Below are 20530 nucleotides of genomic sequence, written 5' to 3' on the forward strand. Positions count from 1 at the left end.
GAGACAGGCTGAGGGCCATCAGGCGACTTGCCCAGGGTCCTGCGTGGTCACACTGGGAATCCAACCAGGTTGTTCTGGCTGAACTTTGCTCTCTATTCACAGCCTCCCAGCAACTGGAATGTGCATTTCCTCCACATCTGGGTTTTTCAGTGCTCGGTCATGTATGTATTTGGAGCAGAAATAGAAGCACAATGTTTTGTGAAACCCTGAAGGGGAAGCTTCCACACAGCGCCCAGCATCCAGTGGTGAATGTGACCTTCCATCAGGAAGCCTGGGGCTGGGGTCTGTCCCTTTACCCAGAGAGACAAATGCAGACACACATAGCTTGGGACATGGCCAGCTGTATTCGTGGCAACAGGGCGGGAAGCTGGGAAGGGCCGGCCAGGCCGGGCCAGGAAGAGGTCTGAAGAGAGGAGGGAGCGGCAACAGTGGCTCCACCTGCAGCAGGTGTGTGGGGAAGGAGGGCGGAAGGTCTCACAGGAGGAGGGGTGTGCTCACAGGGGGTGAGGTGAAGCACCTGGAAACCCTGGTGCCAGTAAGCACAGCACAGGCAGGCTTCCAGGAGGCTCCGCCCTGGGCACTGCAGTGGATGGAGGAAACTTAGGACCACCCCCACCCCCAGTTGTTAAACATTTAACAGCACACCATCGCCTGGCACATCTGGGCACCAGAAAGGAGGCCTCGGAGCTCGGGAGCAGGGCAGAGGGGAAGAGGTGTTTCAGAGGCAGACAGACTTTGTTCTGTTGCAATGTGAAGTCTCTGGAAGGCTTAAAGCAGAAGGGTAACATGATTTGATTTCACTTTGCTGGACAGATTTACAAAACACACTAAGGTCCTGGGAACATGTAAATATGGCAGCCAGGGGGAAGGGGAGATTGAGTTATCAGAATCGGGGTCCAGGCAGGATCTGAATCCAGGCACTAAGGAGAAATCCACTTACCACAACAGAAGCTGAAGATCAGAATGAGTCCAGGTGTCCAATGGTGGGCTCTCAGGGTACTGACCGGGCCTGGGGGTGGAAGTGTGGGGCTATGGAAGGCTAAGCCTGCAGTTGCTGCCAACGGGCTCTTCCTGTGCAGAGAGAAGGGTGGCAGTGGCCCCCACCGCCTGCAGTGGGACGGCTATATCTGTCAGCCTCTATGGCTAGAACTCGTGGTCTACCCAGCATACCCCCCAGGGAGATTGGTGGCTCTAAGGGTGCTCTAAGTTTCTACGATGGCTGCATTCTCACCACGCTTAAGTTCCACTTAGCCTCTGAGCAGCACCATGGCCCAAGCTCAACATTGTGATGAGAACAGGTGCTTCTCCACCTTGGCTATACATCGGAGCCACTGGGGAGCTTTTCTAACCTCAGACCAATTAAACCCAGAGATCCCCTGGGGGTGGGACCCAAGCATCAGCCTTTTTGAAAGCTCCCCAGGTGACTCCAATGTGTGGCCAAAGTTGAGAACCTCTGGATTAGAAGGAATTGCTGTAGCGTAAGAGACCACATGTTTTTCCACATATTGACTTGGTGCTGGATTCTCTTTACAGGCAATTCCAGGCATGATGGCAATGCCTTGTGCCATTTCTTTGGTTGCTAAATGGAACCCCGAAGTCCTTTTCTGCTGGGTGGCCCCTGGCTGCGATGACAGGCTGGAGAGTTGCATGGTCCAGCTCAACGACCTGTCTGTCTGCATTAACAGTAGCCTGAATTACGACAGCAGTGGCTGTGCTCCCAAAGGGGGTTACAGTACTTGAGCTATCCCTTCTGGAAGGACAGCCCCTTTTGAAGACAGAAGATGCTGACTAGTTAGAGGTTCCAGCCATGCTCCTCAGTAGCCAAGGGCAATGCAGGAAAGAAATCCCATCAGCCAACCCCAGAAATGTTAGGCGGGCAGGTGTCATTTACACAAGTACACATCTGATCAAGTGGAGGTGGCTGGGCATTCCATGGAGCAGTGAAGAGGGTGTGAAAATTCCTCTGGTGTTTTTAGGAAAAAGGCAGGAAAAGGAAAAGGACAGATGGCAAAGGTGATTTGAAAAATGGGGCTAAATGGAAGCACCATAAAACAAACTGGTGCCATTCTGGCCTTACACAGCCTGGCTGAAAAGAGTCGTAGGAAGAACACAGCTGTTGAATGAGGTGTCTATGTCCTCAGCTGGGCCCCTGCTCATGTCACTCAGCTGGGATACAGCTCTGGGGTCCAGTCCTCAGAGGGTTGTGGGCTGATGTCAAGGTGGGGGCATCAGGAAGCAGGCAGGCAACTAGAGAACCAGAGTGACGGTCAGCAGGGGTGTGCAGAGGGGCCAGAGCCCAGCAGAAAGGCCTGGGAGGGGTTGCCAGATCGGGCACTGGGAGCCTCCGCCGAGGCAATGTCTGTCCTGACTCCATGGCTTGTGTTCTGAGCCCTATAGCAGCTTCTTGGAGACCAGAAAGCCAGCGGTAACATACTCTGAATGGTGTTTTGCCAACTTGCCATGTGACTTGGACAATTTACTTTACTTCTTTTTTTTTTTTGAGACAGAGTCCCACTCTGTCACTCAAGCTGGAGTGCAGTGGCACCATCTTGGCTCAACTGCAATCTCAGTCTCCCAGATAGCTGGGATTACAGGTGTGTGCCACCATGCCCGGTTAATTTTTGTACTTTTTATAGTGACAGGGTTTCACCATGTTGGCCAAGCTGGTCTCAAGTGATCTGCCTGCCTTGGCCTCCGAAAGTGCTAGGATTATAGGTGTGAGCCACCTTGCCTGGCCCAACTCACTTAACTTCTATGCATTTCACTCTCATCTGTAAAGAAGATAAATCATCTGATAACTGGAGGGTTAGAAATCTTGCATGTGGAGTTGCAGAGGAATGGGTGCATAGTAAACGCTCAGGAAGGTGGCAGCTTGTTCTCCTCCTCCTCCTCCTCTTTCCCATCATCACCATCAGCAGCAGCAGAAGTTGGTGGGTATCGCTCATGACATTTACTCCGTGCCTGAAGGAGACTCTAGCTCTCTGTGGGTCTTCTGCTAAGAATATAGGTCTTGAAAATTTGATAGTTTGGAATCTAAATGCCGCCGCATTCGCCCCCGAGGGAGGAAGCAGTCCCTGGTGGAGGACCTGCCTGCCCCGTGCCAGCACTCTGCCTGGGCCATTGGCATCGATTAGCTCCCATGAGCCTCACAAGCACCCGCAGGGTGATGCTATTCTTACCATGTTACACGCGAAGAAATGAACCTTCGTGGGACTGGAGCTCTGCCTGAGAGCTCACAGGAAAAGCAGGGATTTGGGCTCCATTCTGCGTGACTCTGAAGCCCCGCATTTTAACAGCAAATTCCTCTTATTTGACAATGCCTGGAGCCCATGGTGTGGCTCCTGGTGTTGCTGAGGTTATGTAAGCTCTGGTGCTGCTGCAGCACAGTGGCAGCCATCTGGGCATTTCTTTTCTTTCCTTTTTTTTTTTTTTTGGAGACGGAGTCTCGCTCTGTCACCCAGGCTGGAGTGCAGTGGCGCCATCTCGGCTCACTGCAACCTCCGCCTCCTGGATTCAAGCAATTCTCCTGCCTCAGCCTCCCGAGTAGCTGGGACTACAAGCGCATGCCACCACGCCCGGCTAATTTTTTTGTATTTTAGTAGAGGTGGAGTTTCACTATGTTGGCCAGACTGGTCTCGAACTCCTGAGCTCAGGCAATCCACCCGCCTCGGCCTCCCAAAGTGCTGGAATTATAGGCATGAGCCACCGCGCCCAGCCCCATATGGGCTTTCCTAACCAGGCTTCCTTCTTGTCCCTCCAGGGCCCTCATCTTTGTGTCCCACGGAGCCGGAGAGCACTGTGGCCGCTATGAAGAGCTGGCTCGGATGCTGATGGGGCTGGACCTGCTGGTGTTTGCCCACGACCATGGTGAGTGTCCCAGGGTGCCACCAGAGCTGGCCGGGCCCTGACAATTTGGAGATCTCCTTCTCTAGTCCATCTCACCGCCAGCATCCTTCTCAATTCTTCTATTCCCCACGGGTGTTTCAAAGTAAAAAAAAATGTAGTTATGCAAACAAACAAACAAAATGTCTGAGGAGCAGATTCTGTAGAGTCTGAGACTGAATGCAGGCTGATTAGAAACCTCGACTGGAAAAACAAAGTCGGATATGTTTATCTCAGAACTTGCCTGAGGCCACGGAATTCTTTCCTGCATTTATAAAGTGCTTTCTCTCAAAATGGGCCCTGGTTTTTCTCCAAGTGCCCTCAAATGGACATGGTGTAGTCAGTTCAAGTACAATGTAAACCCTGGTTTAACCACACGAGGTTTACCAAGCATTTCAGACCAGGAGAATAGTAGAAGCTTCAACAGGCCAGATTGTTCACAAGAAAACCCAACACACACGCATATACAGGGACACACACCTACCCATGCATACAGTCATACACACATGTGCACACATATACATATACATACACATGCACACGTACATGCACACACATGCACACCTGTACCTATACACATACACGTAAAATGCACATACACCCATACATACACATGTGCACGTACACATTTACACACATACACATTTACACACCTATACACACATTCACACATACACATAGACATATACATGCATACATAAACATACATCCATACACAAACACACACACACAACCCCAGGCCAGGTCTTTGATTCTTTGTCCTGTAGCAAAATCCACAACCATCAAAATCCAATGTTCATTGTCTGAGTCGGTATGTAGTTTTGTAATCATGTTTGCAACATTCTCTGTGGCTGGGAAGTCTCCCAATTTTGTTCTTTGCCTAACACTTTAAAACTAAGACTTCTCTGTGACTGAACACGGTGATTTCCCCACAGCTTCAATGTAAAATTCTATCATTGTGGCCCAGATCCAGAAATGTTGCTTCCATTTTATCTGATTTGAAAATGGATAATAATTAAGTGATGTGTCTGAAAAGAGGGACAGGGGAGCAATGACAGAGGCCTGGGAGTTCATGTAAATGTGGGAAAGCCTTATCTGTACGGAGAAGCTGCACAGGAGGTGAAAAGCTTGCTGGGACATTCTGTAGGTAAAGAGCTGCAAATGTGATTTGCCAGGAGCTCTTATTCAGCTGGATATACACAAGCGTCCTCGTAACTGACAATATTGACTAATTCTTTCTTATCATAGTTGTGATGTTCTTTAGTGCTTTGCAAACTGTCCCAGTAATATTTGTGAGACTGTTTGAGAAATAACATTTGAGGATTATCTCCAAGGCTTTTAGTATGGGGACTATGTCATTATTAACTTTGGCACTTCTTACATGTAAAAGCCTCAGATAAGAATTTTTTTTCCTGTTGCATTTGCATCCTTTAACATTTGTTACACTCATCATCGTTATGTTCTAGAGACATCGTGAAGGAAAAGGATATTTGTACTATGCAGCTAGAGTCCCAAGAATCTATTTTGTATCTTAGCACCAACCACCTTCTTATCAGATAAAACTTGGCCAAATCTGTGGGATTAAGTAAATGTTGTTCCTTGTTTATTTTGTCTGACTGTGGCACTTTGAGAAACAATTATAAAAAGCCTCCTTTTTTAGAATAAAGGGAGAAAAGAAACAGCCCACCTTTTGATGTTTCCAGAATAACATCTAGAGTTGAGGCAGAGCTCTCTGTGACATTCTAAATATAGTGCGAAAATGGTTGTTGGTGTTCACCTGTTTCAAGCTCTTTGAATGACTCATGGAGATCTCTCTGGCAAGTGCCTAAGGGAAGTGTTTAATTCAAGAAATGAACCCAGTTGACTGTGCGTGTGTGACTTTTGCTGTGGCTTGCTTAGTAGAAGGAAGCCAAGTAAGTGGGCTGCCATTTCGGGGATCTTGTGCAGGCTGGCGATGCAGGTACTGGTGGCTAGTGATCTTGGCTGTATTTCCTTCTTGCTGAGAAATGTGCTAGTAAATGAAGAAGGAAGGATTTGAACCCAGGTCAAACCTTTCTTAGAAGGTCGGGGAGGGAGACGAGCGAATGGATGCTAAATCTGACGCTAACTGATTTTACTACCTTGGGTCTCGTTGCTCAATGCATTATAGTATTTCACTGTTCAGCATTTTAACAGCAAACCCTCTTATATAATAAGGCCTGGAGCCCACAGTGTGGCTCCTGATGCATTGCTGAGGTTATGTAAGGTCCTGTGCTGCTGCATTACAGCCACAGCTGTCTAGACTTTTCCAAGAAAAAAAAAAGGCTAGTCCTAAAGCCTGGCCTCTTTTATTACTGTACACCAATGTTTCCAGGCACAAATGCCTACAGAGATATATGCAGACTGCATTCTTTCCAACATAGCTTTTATTTTATTTATTTTTTTAATTTTTTTGAAATGGAGTCTCGCTCTGTCACCCAGGCTGGAGTGCAGTGGCGTGATCTCAACTCGCTGCAACCTCTGCCTCCCGGGTTCAAGCAATTCTCCTGTCTTAGCCTCCTGAGTAGCTGGGACTACAGGTGCCTGCCACTATGCCCGGCTAATTTTTGTATTTTTGGTAGAGACTGGGATTTCTCCATATTGGCCAGGCTGGTCTCGAACTCCTGACCTCAGGTGATCCACTCTCCTCAGCCTCCCAAAGTGCTGGGGTTACAGGCGTGAACCACCGCACCCAGCCCAACATAGCTTTTAAATTTAAATAAAGCAGGCCAGATGCAATGGCTCACACCTGTAGTCCCAGCACTTTGGGAGGCTGAGGTGGGAGGATCGCTTGAGGCCAGGAGTTTGAGACCAGCCCAGGCAACATAGTGAGATCCTGTCTCTACAAAAAAAATTTTTTTTAACTAGCTGGGCCCCATGGTATATACCTATAGTGCCAGCTACTTAGGAGGCTGAGGTGGGAAGATCACTTGAGCCTGAGAGTTCAAGGCTGCAGTAAGCCATGATCACACCATTGTACCCAGCCTAGAGGAAAGAGCAAGATCCTGTCTCAAAAAGAAAAAAAATTAAATAAAGCAAATATTGGGAGAATGTCAGGGCATTTATTGTGCCCATTGGAGATACACTGAAGACTAAAAACAGAGCTGAAAACACTGCTGCAGGGCCCATGGCAACTCCAGGCTCCAACGTCCAAACCTCCCATGTCTTTAGCCATGTTGTCATCTAAACTCCAGGGTGTCGCTGGAAGCATGCTACTGCACTTTCATCCCAGACAGCAAAAGGGCTCAGACACTAATACACCCAGTCCAGGGCCCACTCAACAGGGAGTCCAAGCTGTGTGATCTGCACCTTGTTTAACTATCCCCAGTCTTAATTTTCTCATCTACAATGTAGACTGGCTGCTGTGCTGTGTACCCAGGTGGGCATGACCGCAGGGCTCTGAGCAAGACCAGCAGGACTGAGGCTGGGAGTTAGGGGGTTCTTGTCCGCGTGTGGCTGCCCTGAGCAGGCTGGGTCACCCCTCAGGCCTGCACAGGCTGTTCTGAAGATACATTGAAGCAATAGATAGGGAAATGCTTTACAAAGTAGACAGAGCTGCCTACGGTGGTTTCACTGCCCGGTTTCTATGACACGATTTATGGAAACACTGGCTTCTGTAAATCTGACGCTAACTGATTTTACTACCATGGGTCTCATTGCTCAATGCATTACAGTATTTCACTGTTCAGACAGAAACCTCTAGGCGCCGTGGTTGTGGCAGTCTGGCTGTGTCTCCAGCATGCCTGGTAGATTGGTGGGCTCAGAGTCATGTTCAATAAGCATCTAGAGTTTAACTTTGTTTTCCATGTTAACCTCAGAATTTGTACAGAATGATCTCATGGGTTTGAACGGCTTGCCAGCAGTGAAAATTGTGATTCCTGCCATTTATCCAGTGTCAACTGCATGCCAGGCTCTCTACTGGGCACTTTTCTCATATGATCTCTAATTTCTCATAACAATTAATCTTATTATCCCCATTTTATAAGTGAGGAACGTGTGGCTGTATAGTCAAGCAGACCCATTCTCATAGCACACGTGTTAGCAAAGGGAAGTTTTGTCTTCTTCCAGGGCACGTGACGTCTGAGGCAGGTGCAAGGACTCCATGGCACCATCAGTGCCCAGGGTTCCATCTGTAGTTTGCTCAGCTGGTACTACTTAGTATGTGGTTTTCATCTGTGTGGGCACTACCTTCAGCCTCATGTTCTAACAGGTAGATGAAGCAGGAAGTGACAGAGAAAAAGGGCTGGGCTCCCATCAGGAAGGCAAACCTTACTTAGAAATCCTGGCAGGCTCTAGCCACACCGCATTGACCAGTGCTGTTCACAGGGCTCTGCCTAGCTGCAAGGGAGGCAGGAACTGTAATTTGTTAACTACTGACCCAAACAACAGAAACTTCTGTTGGTAAGGTAGACGCAGAGAATGGACATTGCTGATGGCTATCCATCTCTGCCATGCCACACTCCCAGGTTTATTATTAAATGAGCATTTCCCCGATTGTTTCTACTTTATGTATTTTCTGGGCATTTCAGCTCACTCACAGGGTTTCGCTTCATCTCACCCATCCTTGTGTTCTTTCTGAAGGTTTTGATGTGAAGGCTATTAGTATTGGCATCATTAATAAGCATTGAAGGTTGAAGTTCCTAATTGGGTGTTTGTTCTGGGTGAGGTGTGAAGCAAGGAGAAATGCGTGGGCACAGTAACTGTTGTCCTAATGAGAACATGACCCGTCTTCCCCAGAGAAAGCAAGCAGCCCCTCTCTAAGGGCATACCTTTTTATAGCATGTATTATCCTGTGTGGGAACTATTCCTTTAGGCCAAGGCAGCCACTGCAGGCAGGCAAAGACAGTGTCTTACATTGTGTTGTCCATTCGCTCCTCTCCCTCCCGCAAGACCCTTCTCATCATTTTTGCATAGCATAGTCCATTCCTGGACTGAGCAGGAAGTGGAGGCATCACCAGTGTTTGTTGAATGACTGGAAGAGTTTATAAGCCAAAATAGATCAGACCAGAAATGCTTTAAATATTAAGGGGAGAACATCCACATTAAGGTATCCACGTAAGCAGGGCACTGCTGGGTCCCCTCAATGAGCAGAGGGTCCAGCAGTGTGGCCACTGGACCTGAGTCTGGTGACCAAGCAGGTGGAGAGCCCGTAAGTGCCGTGGATGTGCTGCTGAGACAGAGGCGCCACAAGGCTCGCAGCTCAGGCAGGCGTGTGGCACCTCCGGGGCTCAGGGCATCCTCAATGCCTGGAGGGCCAGCAGGGTGACTGGCAGGGTGGCCGGGTCTTGTCGGGAGGGTGGGAGCTTGTCAGCAGGAGGAAGGGCTCTGATCGTTGAGAGCCATGGTTCTCACCTTGGCTACTGTCAGGATCACTGGGGAGTCAAAAAATCCTGAAGCCTGGGCTCCCCCTCCCCCACCCCTCAGAGATCCTGATTTCTTGGTCTTTGGTGTGACCTGGGCATCAGGATTTTAAAAGATACATGAGGCGATTCTCATACGCAGCCCAGATTGAGAACACTGAGCAGAGGAGGCCACACAGGCACAAAGTTTGGAGCTGGTGAAGACAGGATTTATTAGGAAAGGCTCTGGGGCCTGGAAGGATGGAAGGCCACCAGGAGACTTTGGAGATCCTCAGGAGAGGGGCCTCAGCGTAGAGCCCATGAGGGAGAGGTGCACGGGCAGCCAGAAATGGAGGGGCTGCTGCCATGTGTGAACAGGTGGGGACAACAGAAGATGGGATTTTCTGCAACTTCTAAATATAGCAGGGAGAAAACTGGGGTTGGCGTTCTCTTGGTCCCTGGGTCTGCCAGCTGCTGCAGTGACTCACTGGAAACTCCTTGGCCTTCCATGCAGGCAGAAGGGCCAGTCTCACCCGGAGGGGGCGAGGAGGACTCCAGGAGTAGGGCACACATGGCCCCACCCAGGAGGTGCTGCTGCGAGAGACGGTGGGAATCTGAGGCCCATTTGCCCGCAGGCCCGCTCCCTGCAGTCCTGCTGAAAAGGGCCCTTCCCCAGGGAGCAGCCTCCTGACTTCCTAACACACACACTCGGCTCCAGGCACACTTGCTGGGGCCAGAGAAGCCTCCTCTGTATTTACAAAGTATAAAGGAACCATCCTCAACTGATGAACAGTGAATTAATTATCTGCAAATATTTGAGGGAAAGTGTTAAAGAGGGCTTTGTGTGGTTTTTTTTAACTCAGCTGGGGCATGTGAGAAGAGGAAGTTTTGAGGGAATGTCTGTGGGTGGCAGTTACTCGTGGTTCTCCTTGGCGGGTGGGTCCTACCCAGTCAGAAGAAGAGTATTTAGGAAATTCAGGGGGAATAATTGTATATGTGTGTTTTTCATCCAGGGAGACAGATTTGAGTCAAGGTCGCTTGCTGGAAGTATTCTAAAATAAACTGCCATCGGTTTATTTTATTTCTTGTAAGTAATATATTTTTGTTTGAAACGTTTGAAAAATGTGTTAACCGTTTTTCTTGCCTTAGTAAATATGAGAATTAAAATAAAGGAGTGAGTTGCCCTTTAAGGCTTCAAGAGTTCATGGGGGCCCAACTCCGAGGGTGGGTGACAGTGAACTTGCTGCAACTTGTAGAGTGTGGGAGAGTGGACTGTGCCACCCTGAGACCCCCATAGTCTCTGCTGTTCCCCAACTCATTCCCTTCCTCCCCCTGCCTCCTCCTCTTCCCTCTTCATTCACTATTAAGCATAGTGAATGCTCTACCTTTGATGAAAGTCTGTTGAGTTTATTTGGTGTAGATCTCGGATATGAATTTGTGTGCCATCTGTGATATGAGGTCATTTGCCTCTTTGTTGAACAAAACAAAAACCTCCATGTGGCTCAGTTGCTCATTTGTAAAATGAGGACCATGATAATAACAAGGTTGCTCTGTGGCCGTGGAGACGAAATGAGATAGCGCAGGGTCTGAAACTCCAGTGGCAGCAGCATCTCCTGTTGAAAGCCAGATGGCTGGGCTCACCCCAGGATTCAGATTCAGTTGGTCTGCTGTGGGGCCCAAGAATGTGCATTTCTAACAGCCTCTGGGGGTGCTGCTGCTGCTGAGGACCCCTGAGAGAGTGTGTGTAACAAACCATACACAATGCCAGGCATCTATTAGACACGGAGTACCTGCCAGCTCACCTGCAAAGAAAGATGCAGGGAGACTTTGCAGCTATTGAAAGTTCTGTCCCAGTCTTCAAAGGATGCTTCCTCAAGGAGGTGAAATTGAACCGGGAAATATGGAGAAAGAGCATTCAGGTGAAGGAACTCTTCTTCCTTCATTCTTTGATATTCACTGAATGCCCAACTGCACTCCTAACTGTTCTAGGCACAGAGGTCCAGCAGTGAGCCAGGCAGACATGAGTGAATAAGGAGAGGTGTTATGTCCTGCCAAGTGCAGGGGAGGCAAGAGGCAGGAGGCTGCCAGGGAGAGGGGCTCCCTCTGCCCAACAGTTTGGGAAGCCTTTCAAGAGGCTGTGGCAGTCATTTGGACCTGTTCTTGCAAAGGTCTTGGTGGCAGAGGGAGTCTAGAGCTGGCAACAGTCAGTGCAAAGGCCCGGGGGCAGGGGTTAGCAGGGTGCTCCCAGGTCGCCAGCAAGCCAGGATGGCCAGAGCTTAGACAGAACAGCAGGCGAGCAGTGATGGGCAGGGGCCTTGTGGGCCCAAGGAGGAGGAACAGAGACTGCTCTGGGATGTTGGAAGCCACTGGAGGGAGGGCTGTGAGCAGGGGAGCAGTATGCTGTGATGTGTGTGGTTTCTGAATGACCTGAGGCTGCTGTGTGAAGACAGATTGCAGGGCGAAGGCAGGGAATGTGGGGAGAACTTTGGGCCACCAGGCTGGTAGGGACTTGCTGTGTGCTGTGTGGCAGTGTCAACCAGACCTCTCTGAGCCTTGAACTTTGGTGGCGACCCTAGGAATAAAGAGGCCTGAGCAGAGTGGAGAGATGCAGAGATAAAAGCAACAAGATTTGGCAGAGAGCTGAGAGACAGGGAAGGCCCAACAGTGGCGAGCCTGAGTCTCCTTGTAATGACATCTGCCTCTAGAAATGGAAGGCTGAGTCTAGTCTGCATCATACTGAACTCAAGGCCTCGTGCATGTCTCAGGGTCCCTTCCCCAAGTCCACACGTTGTGGGTGCCACTTAAGGCAGCAAGATGAGAGCAGGTGCACTCCTTTAACAAGTCCCTGTCACGCTGTCCCGGTCCAGAGCCGGCCTGGCACGGCCTGTGTCCACCCTACCTGCCTAGGCCTCTCCTGTCTTGCAGTGACCCCCAGGGCCTGTCCTAAGAAGACACAAGTACTGAGCACCCAGCATGTGCTCAACACTGTGTTTACGTGTTCATACCTTATCTGACTTGTCCTCACAGCACTGCCAGGAGGCAAGACTGTTGTTCCCCTCTTACTGATGAGGAAGCTGAGGCACAGACAGGTTAAGCCGCCTGCCCAAGGCGGCATGGCTGCTACGTGGCAGAGCCTAGACTCAAGCCCAAGCTGTCTGGCTCTAGAGTTCAAGAGGTCTAGAATTTTACCCCTTGGGGGGACCCTGGCCTCTAAGCAGCAGCCCACAGCATTCTTGGGCCCCTCAAAAATAATACCATTCACAGTTTATAAGGGGCTTCCTCAAACATCTCATTCCATCTCAGTAACCGTGGGAGGAAACCAGCCCAGGCTGGAGCCCAGCTGTTGCCTTCAGATCTGCCGAGAGTGCCTCAGTGCATCCAGGCTGCTGTAACAGAACACTGTAGACTGGGTGGCTGATAAACAGCAGGGATCTATTCCTCACAGTTCTGGAGGCTGGGAAGTCCAAGGTCAAGGTGCTGACAGATTCCGTGTCTGGTGAGGGAACCACCTCCTGGTTCATAGATGATGCTTTCTCACTGTGTCCTCACTTGGTGGGAAGAGGGCTAGAGAGCTCTGCAGCCCCTTTAATAAGGCCTCTAACCCCATTCATGAGGCCTCTGCCCCCATGACCTATCACCTCCCAAAGGCCCCACCTCCCAACACCATCATCTTTGGGGTTGGGATTTCAACATGAATTCTGAGGGGAGACAAACATTCACACCACAGCAGAGAGCAGCAGTTTTGGACGCATACAGAGCCCCCCTGCAAATCCAGCCTCTCCCTAGTTGCTGGGTCAGCTGGAGCCCATGGCTTTAGCCTCATGGGAGCCTTGGCTTTCCTGCTTGTAAGAGGAGCAGCCAGACCACTCCCTCAAGAGCACTGTGGGAATGCTTTGCATGCGGTAGTGTGCAGGACAGTTCACGTGACCTTCCTTCCACCAGCCATTGGACAGATGTGAAACAGGTTCAGCTTTAGAGAGACAGACCTTGGCTCTAATTTGCTCTGTGGCCTTGGCAAGTTACTTAACTTCTCTGGACTTCACACTCCTCATCTGTAAAATGGGCTAACAGTACCAGCCTGTGGGGTGCTGTCAGAAGTGAACTACCAATGCAGCGTGCTGTCTGCACTTAGAGGTTGGGGGAGCGGGGGCTCTGGAACCAGACAGATGAGGCCTCGAATTGTGGCTTCATCCTTTACTACCTGTGTGGCCTTGGCAAGTCTGCACAATCCCCTAAGTTGAAAAAGCAGGGCTGGTAAGGCTTAGCTGGGGTTATCCCCGGGATTCAGTGAGGTGAAGTATGTAGAGTGCTTGGTTCGGGGCCTGGGGTTTGATAAACACAGGTTTTCTTTCTTCCTCCCATGACACCTCTTTTGCTTTTTGAGGGACGGTAGGAAATTGCAAAGCTCAGATGCCCTGAGAGACGTTGTTGTAAGACCCACCATTGCACCACTGTTGTGTTGAGAAACAGAACCTCATGGAGGCCAGGAGGAGTCCTTGCCAAGACAGCCGGGACTGTTGCCACTAGGCTCAGGTCCCCCACCTGTCCACTCCCCACATACATGCTGCCCCTGGTGTTCTATACACACACTGTATTAACCCTGGATTAAAATTAACGTAGGGCTTCTCTTTATAATTTTCAAATGCCCCTTGAGTTAACTGCAGATGGTAAGTGTGGCACTAAGTCCTAGAATGATGCAGAGCCAGTGGCGGACATGTGTCTTCTTCCTAAGGCAGATGAAAACGTTTAAAGCTAAATGGAGAAGGCCGGGCATGGTGGCTCACACCTGTAATCCCAGCACCTTGGGAGGCTGAAGGGGAAGGACTGCTTGAGCCCAGGGGTTTGAGACCAGCCTGGACAACATGTCAAAACCCTGTCTCTATAAAAAACACAAAAATTAGCAGTGCTTAAAGGTGCATGCCTGTGATCTCAGCTACTTGGGAGACTGAGGTGGCAGCTACTTGGGAGCTACTTGGGATCGCTTGAACCCAGGAGGTCAAGGCTGCAGTGAGCTGTGATTTCACCACTGTACTCCAACCTGGGTGACACAGCGAGACCCTATTGCAAAAAATACAATAAAATGCATAACTGGAGGAAGGCAGAAATAGTAAAGGGTTGCCTTGTGATGAGCAGGACCAGAGGGAGGATGGTCGCTGGGGCCACGAAGCTCATGGTGAGCAGAGAGCAGCTGCCTCTGCTCCTGTTGGTGCAGGAGCCAGGCTTTCAAGGAGGCAGGACTGGGAGGGTAACTGCCTGAGGCAATGAGCAGTTGTGGTTCCTGCTTACATGGGCTTGGTTAGCACAAATTGTAGGGTTGAGACATAGGCAGATGGGGGTTTAAGCAGGCTTCTGGGGCCTAATCAGGGACAAGCAGCATAAAGGGAAAGAGGAAATTGATAAATCATTCAGTCTTGTGACCTTGGACACACATCCTTGTGACCCTGGGCACCCTGCCTGTGACCCTAGATACCTAGCCTTTCCTGGGCTCCCAGCTTTATGACCTCGACGCTCACCCTTGTGACCTTGAGTACCCAGCCTTATAACCTTGGGTGCTCAGTCTTGTGACCTTGGGCACTCAGCCTGTGACCCTTGGCACTCACCCTTGTGACCCTGGGCACCCAGCCTTGTGACCTTGGGCAAGTCACTGATCCTCTGACCTTGGATCACAGGCCAAGTGGTTAAAGATGTTTAAAGACTCCAACAGGGTTTTGTGGCCTGGCTTTGCTTCGTACAGCCCTGCCTCCTGGAGTCTATTCCATATTCTTAGATATTCACTGTTCATTTATGGGACTCCCTCTATGCAGCTGCACCTGGCCCTCACACCTTAGTTCTTTGACCGACCCATGCCATGGCTTGAGCATGACACTCTCCCTCCTACCATCTCGGTTCTTTCTGAAAGGTGAAGAGACCTGGAGTGCATGAGGGAAGTTCCAACTGCCCTGGAGAGCCTATATCCTCCAAGGGGCTGTGCGGAGGGTCCTAGAAACCTAGAGGGCTGAGCACTGCATTCTTTCCCACCTTATGCAGGGCCATTCAGCTCTTTTTCTATACAATATTTCATTTGATTAGATTCACTTCAAAAAAATTGTTTCAGGGTGAGACACAGTGGTTCACATCTGTAATCCCAGCACTTTGGGAGGCTGAGGTGGGAGGATCGCTTGAGGCCAGGAGTTTGAGACCAGTCTGGGCATAGGATGTGACTCTGTCTCTACAAAAATAATACAAAAATTAGCTGGGTGCAGTGGCATGCACCTGTCTGCACTACTTGGGAGGCTGAGGTAGAAGGATCACTTGAGCCCAGGAGATTGAGGATTTAGGAATTTTCTTCCACTTCTAGAATTCTCTGATTCTAAATGAGAAACTAGGTATGAAAGCTCTTTGCGAGTCACAAGGGAGGATAGTTATGAAGAGAGGCACCTTATTGCTGTTGCAGCAGAGTGGCCTGGGGAAGGGCTGGCTGATGTTGAGATGATGGGTAGAAGAAGAAAGCAGCCATGGGGCGTGTCGGTCACTGAGCTGAGCGCTCACAGGAGCCCCGCTCCATCCTCAGGACAGACTCCCAGGAGTCTGACGGGGCTTCAGGGGTGGGGTGTTGTGGGGTGGAGGTAGGGAGGCTGCTCTGCTCTCCCTCCACTCAGCAAGTATTTATTGAAACTCACTATGTGCCTACACTGTCTGGGCACTGGGGAAATGCTGAACCAAACAGACATCAACTTGCAGCCTCTTGGAGCTCACTTGCTACTTAAATATGTTCAGTCCCTCAGGGCTAAGCCACCCGGGCCGGCAGCTTAGGGTCCAGTACTCCCTGGACCTGGAGAAGACCTCAGCTCCGATGGCAGCCTCCCCCTCACCAGCCTCCCTGGGCCTTGCAGTCTTCCTCTGAGAAATGGGGAGGATGCACTACCTCTGTCACAGGGTTTTAGTGTGGACTATGGCACTAAGTGAGGGCAGTGTCTAGGTGATGCAGGTTAGTTGAACTTTTGAAATGCCAGTTGTTTAAAAATTGATTTGTAGGAAGCTTATGGTCAAAGACAATTCAATTTTTTTTTTTTTTTGAGATAGAGTCTTGCTCTGTTGCCCAGGCTGGAGTGCAATGGCAGGATCTCAGCTTACTGCAACCTCCGCCTCCTGGGTTCAAGCAATTCTCCTGCCTCAGCCTCCTGAGTAGCTGGGATTACAGGTGCACACCACCACGCCTGGCTAATTTTTTATTTTTAGTAAGGACGGGGTTTCACCATGTTGGCCAAGCTGGCCTCAAACTCCTGGCATCAGGTGATCTGCCCACCTCAGCCTCCCAAAGTGCTGGGATTACAGGCATAAGCCACTGCTCCTGGCCTGACAATCCAATTCTTTCTAGCAGAGTTTTACCCAGAGACTCCATGTGCTGAGCTGAAAGGAACCATCTCTAGATGTGAGGGCTGTGAGTATGGTAGTGGTTCTCAAAGTGTGGTTCTGGTCAAACCAGCAGCAGCAGGAGGAGCAGCAGCACCACCCAAGGATTTGTGGGAAGTGCACACTCTCGGGCTCCAGGGTGGGACCAGCAGTCAGTGTTTAGCAAGCCCTTAGGCAACTCTGATGGACACTATAGTCTAGAATCACTGCCCAGGGGTAGACACATGAGTGATGTGCTAGGTTCCCTGAAAGCGGTGAGCATTGGGGCTTGGAGAGCTGGAGGGGTGGACAGGACAGGGAGCTTCAATAGGAAGAAGAGAGGAAAGGATATTTCAGTCTGGGGAGGGGGAAGGAAATGCCAAAGAGAGAAGGGAGAGTCAGAGTGGAACTCTTGGGAAATACTCCCTTACTTAGTCATTTTGGATGTCAGAGTAAAGTAGGTCAGGCCTCGGTTCTTAACATTTTATTTCTGTGACTCCAGTAGTCATTACACATCCCCTAAATGAGGGCTCTGATCCCTAAACCACACACCAGCTATACAGAAGCAACTGGCACAGGAAGTGGCAGTGTGGTGTGATGGTTAGACACACGGGCTTTGGCATCAGATATGGGCTCAAATCCTGGTTCAGTCATTTACTAGCTGCAGGGCTTTGGTCTGCAGTCTGTTTTTTGTTATGTCCTTCTCCAGGTTTGGTACCAGGGATATTCTGGCTAATAAAATGAATTGGGAAGTGCTCCTTCTTAGTTAGTTCTGAAAGAATTTATGTAAGATCGTTATTATTTTTCCCTTCAATATTTGGTTGATTAGTGAGGCTATCAAGGCCTGGAGTGTTCTTTATGGGAAGGATTTTAATTATAAATTCAGTTTCTTTAACTATTAATAGGACTATCCCAATTTTCTTTTTCTTTTTGTGTCAGCTTTAGTAGTGTTTTTCAAGGAGTTTGTGGATTTCATCAAAGACATCAAATTTATTGGCATACACTTGTCCATAATATCCTCTGTTATCCTTGGACAAGTTACTGGAACATTACTGAGCTTTGGTTTCCTCATCTATGAAATGAAGGTATTGAAATTTCTACCTCATCAGTTGTTATGAGGATTAAACAGTCATTTAGGTGGAATGTTTATCAAAGGTTCTGGCATATAGCATGTATTCACCTGTTCATTATTATTATTGATGGCCTCACCACATTCCAGTTACCTGCTGAAGACATGTACTGAAAAGTGTTTGAATTCTATTTCTTAATAGCTAAAACCTGGCCACATTGGATATTGTCAAAAGCATCGTTCTGAGACTATAAGTTTACAAATTGCTGCTCTGTTTCTAGAGTTAAACTTGCTTCAAAATTTCTTTGAGAACATTTTACAGTCTTATGGAACAGAGTGCCCCAGGGCTCTGATAGTCTATAATTTCTTAAATAATCCATTCATTCACTCATTCAAGAAAGATTCATCGAGTGCCTACCATGTGCTTTCACTGTGGGGTAGAAAGAGGAATGAGGCAGTGCTCCTGCCCTTGAGAATCTCACAAGCTAAGGTCCAGCCCCAAATGTGTTTTTGAATTATTTGATCCTTGCCATGAGCCATGAAATATGGCATTTTATGACTGCAATTGTAAACAATTAGTTAATTGTTTACAATCTTTGGAACCAGGCAGGCAAGAATGTCACCCTGCCCTTGCCACTGACTGCTTATGTGACCCCTGGGAAATTTCCTAAAGTCACTGAGCCTCCATTGCCTCATCTAACAGGATGGGTGCAATAGTACAAATATTGAGGGATTAGATACATCCAGGCTCCATGACAGGCACCCATAGATGGTGATAGTGATAGTAATGGTAATATTGGTGAGAGTGATGGTGATGATGGAGAATATGAGGAAGATAAGCCTTAAAGGATAATTTCCTAACTAGTTTTTTGGGGTTTTGTTTTGTTTTGTTTTTGATGGAGTCTCACTCCTTCACTCAGGCTGGAGTGCAGTGGTGCAATCTCGGCCCACCGCAATCTCTGCCTCCCGGGTTCAACCAATTCTCCTGCCTCAGCCTCTTGAGTAGCTGGGATTACAAGGGCATGCCACCACACTCGGCTAATTTTTGTGTTTTTTGTAGAGATGTGGTTTCGCCATGTTGGCCAGGCTGGTTTTGAACTCCTGACCTCAAGTGATACGCCCACCTCAGCCTCCCAGAATGCTGGGATTACAGATATGAGCCACTGTGCCCGGCCGTAACTAGTGTTTTTTAAAGAGGTAAACTAAGGCTTCATATTTGAAAGAAAAGAGCTCATTACAAATATCTTTTGTCCCAAAAATTTGTCGTATGATTTTTCATTGATTATGGCACAACTGACTTCCAGAATCCTCTATAACGAACCAACAAAGCCACTGTCTTTGGAGTTCTTTGATGCTGTTTTTGAGGACAAGCATGCTTCGTAAGAGTGCTCCTGCTTGGCTGATGAACAGGCCAGGAAGGCGCAGTTGGGAGGCGACCCTGTGCACAACTGAGGAAGTAGATTGGGGCTCCCCCTCAAGAGAGGGGTTTGGCAGATTCTAAGGAGAAAAGAGCCAGGGGCACTATGAGTGTTTTCTGGGTAGGATTTACTTTCAATAAGGTGCGTGTCTACATAGTTAAAATAGAAATATACACACAATATTTGCAATAAACAGATTCAACAGCTATTATATGAGAACCTGCCGTGTGCTGGGTCAGTGCTGGATGTGGAATAAGGAAATCACACAGACCTGGTTACTGCCTCAGGGAATCCATGGAGACAGACATGCTTCAAAAGCAAAAGTAGTTGGTGGGGGGCTATTATGGGGTTCTGGCAGAAGTGTGCATGGGACGTATGGGAGAGGGAGGGAGGGCCCAGACTACCTTTGGGAGTGATCATGGGGAAAAATCTTCATAGGAAATGACACTTGTGACTTTGGACAAGCTACTAAACCTCACTTTAAACTGGTGAGCCTCAGTTTCCCCACCTGTAACTCTAAGTCATAGTATCTACCTGGTGAAGATTAAATGAATGTCTTAGCTGCTAGCAGAGTGGCTGCTGGGCATATAGTAGGTGCTCAACAATCCCCCATACTGTCCTCTTCCCCAACACACAGACCCCTGCTCTCCTCACCACACATTAGTTACTGGCTGAGAAGAGAAACTGTTTTTTTCAATTCCCTGAAATTAAATAGACAGCTCCCATCTTTTCTATAGAAAGTTGTTCATGCTTCCCATGTTAGCTAATCTGGAGCGATGCGGCCACAGTGTGGCCATTCCTGCGGGAACACTCTTCTTCATCAGCCTTCTGGGCTTCTCTTCAGTGACGTCGGGGGTACCTGTTTCCGTTCTTTTACCCACTGTTGAACTTGTTTTTAAAAATTTACAAAGTGATTGCTCTGGCAGGTACAATGTGAACCCTGAGCTATTCACACAGGAATTGGGCACATTGTTCACTCAGCTTCACTGAAGTGACAAGAACACGTGGCTCTTCCGAGGGCCGCAGCAAGTGTGCCGTCTGAATGCTGAATCGCAGATCTGTGTTGGGGGCTTTGGAAGCCACATGGACACAGCACCGTCTCTTCTCATTCTAGTGCCTGGCGGCCTGATAATTTGCCACCTGGTTATCTTTCAGAAGGAATTTACCCCAAAGGCGTAGTCATTCATTCAAAATTATTCATACAGTCTCTCAGATGAAAATATTTAAGGTTTCCTGGTGAGAAGAAAACAGACATCACTCTAGGTCCCCAGAAGAAGCCGTTTCTGAAGTGTTTAAATGAGTCACTTGTTGGAGGAGAAAAAAAGTCAAATTACTTACACGTGATCGTGTGTTAAAAAGAAAGACTGAATAATTCTAGGAAAGGAAATTCTTCTCAGTACCAGGGATGCTATTTGCTGTGGTTCAGGAGCTGG

General features: G+C 48.8%; 1 protein-coding gene across 7 annotated transcripts in view; it reads left to right on the forward strand.

Annotated features, from left to right (window-relative positions):
- MGLL (monoglyceride lipase) overlaps nucleotides 1–20530 on the forward strand; it is a 134083-nt gene that overhangs the window by 37728 nt on the left and 75825 nt on the right. For all 7 annotated transcript variants that reach the window (XM_009238420.4, XM_002813165.5, XM_054551292.2 and 4 more), the window contains exon 3: nucleotides 3761–3867. In XM_009238420.4, the coding sequence (XP_009236695.1) occupies nucleotides 3761–3867 (107 nt within the window). The remainder of the gene's footprint in view (nucleotides 1–3760; nucleotides 3868–20530) is intronic.

This window comes from Pongo abelii, chromosome 2 (genome assembly GCF_028885655.2).
Source record: "Pongo abelii isolate AG06213 chromosome 2, NHGRI_mPonAbe1-v2.0_pri, whole genome shotgun sequence".
Classification (NCBI taxonomy): Eukaryota; Metazoa; Chordata; class Mammalia; order Primates; family Hominidae; genus Pongo; species Pongo abelii.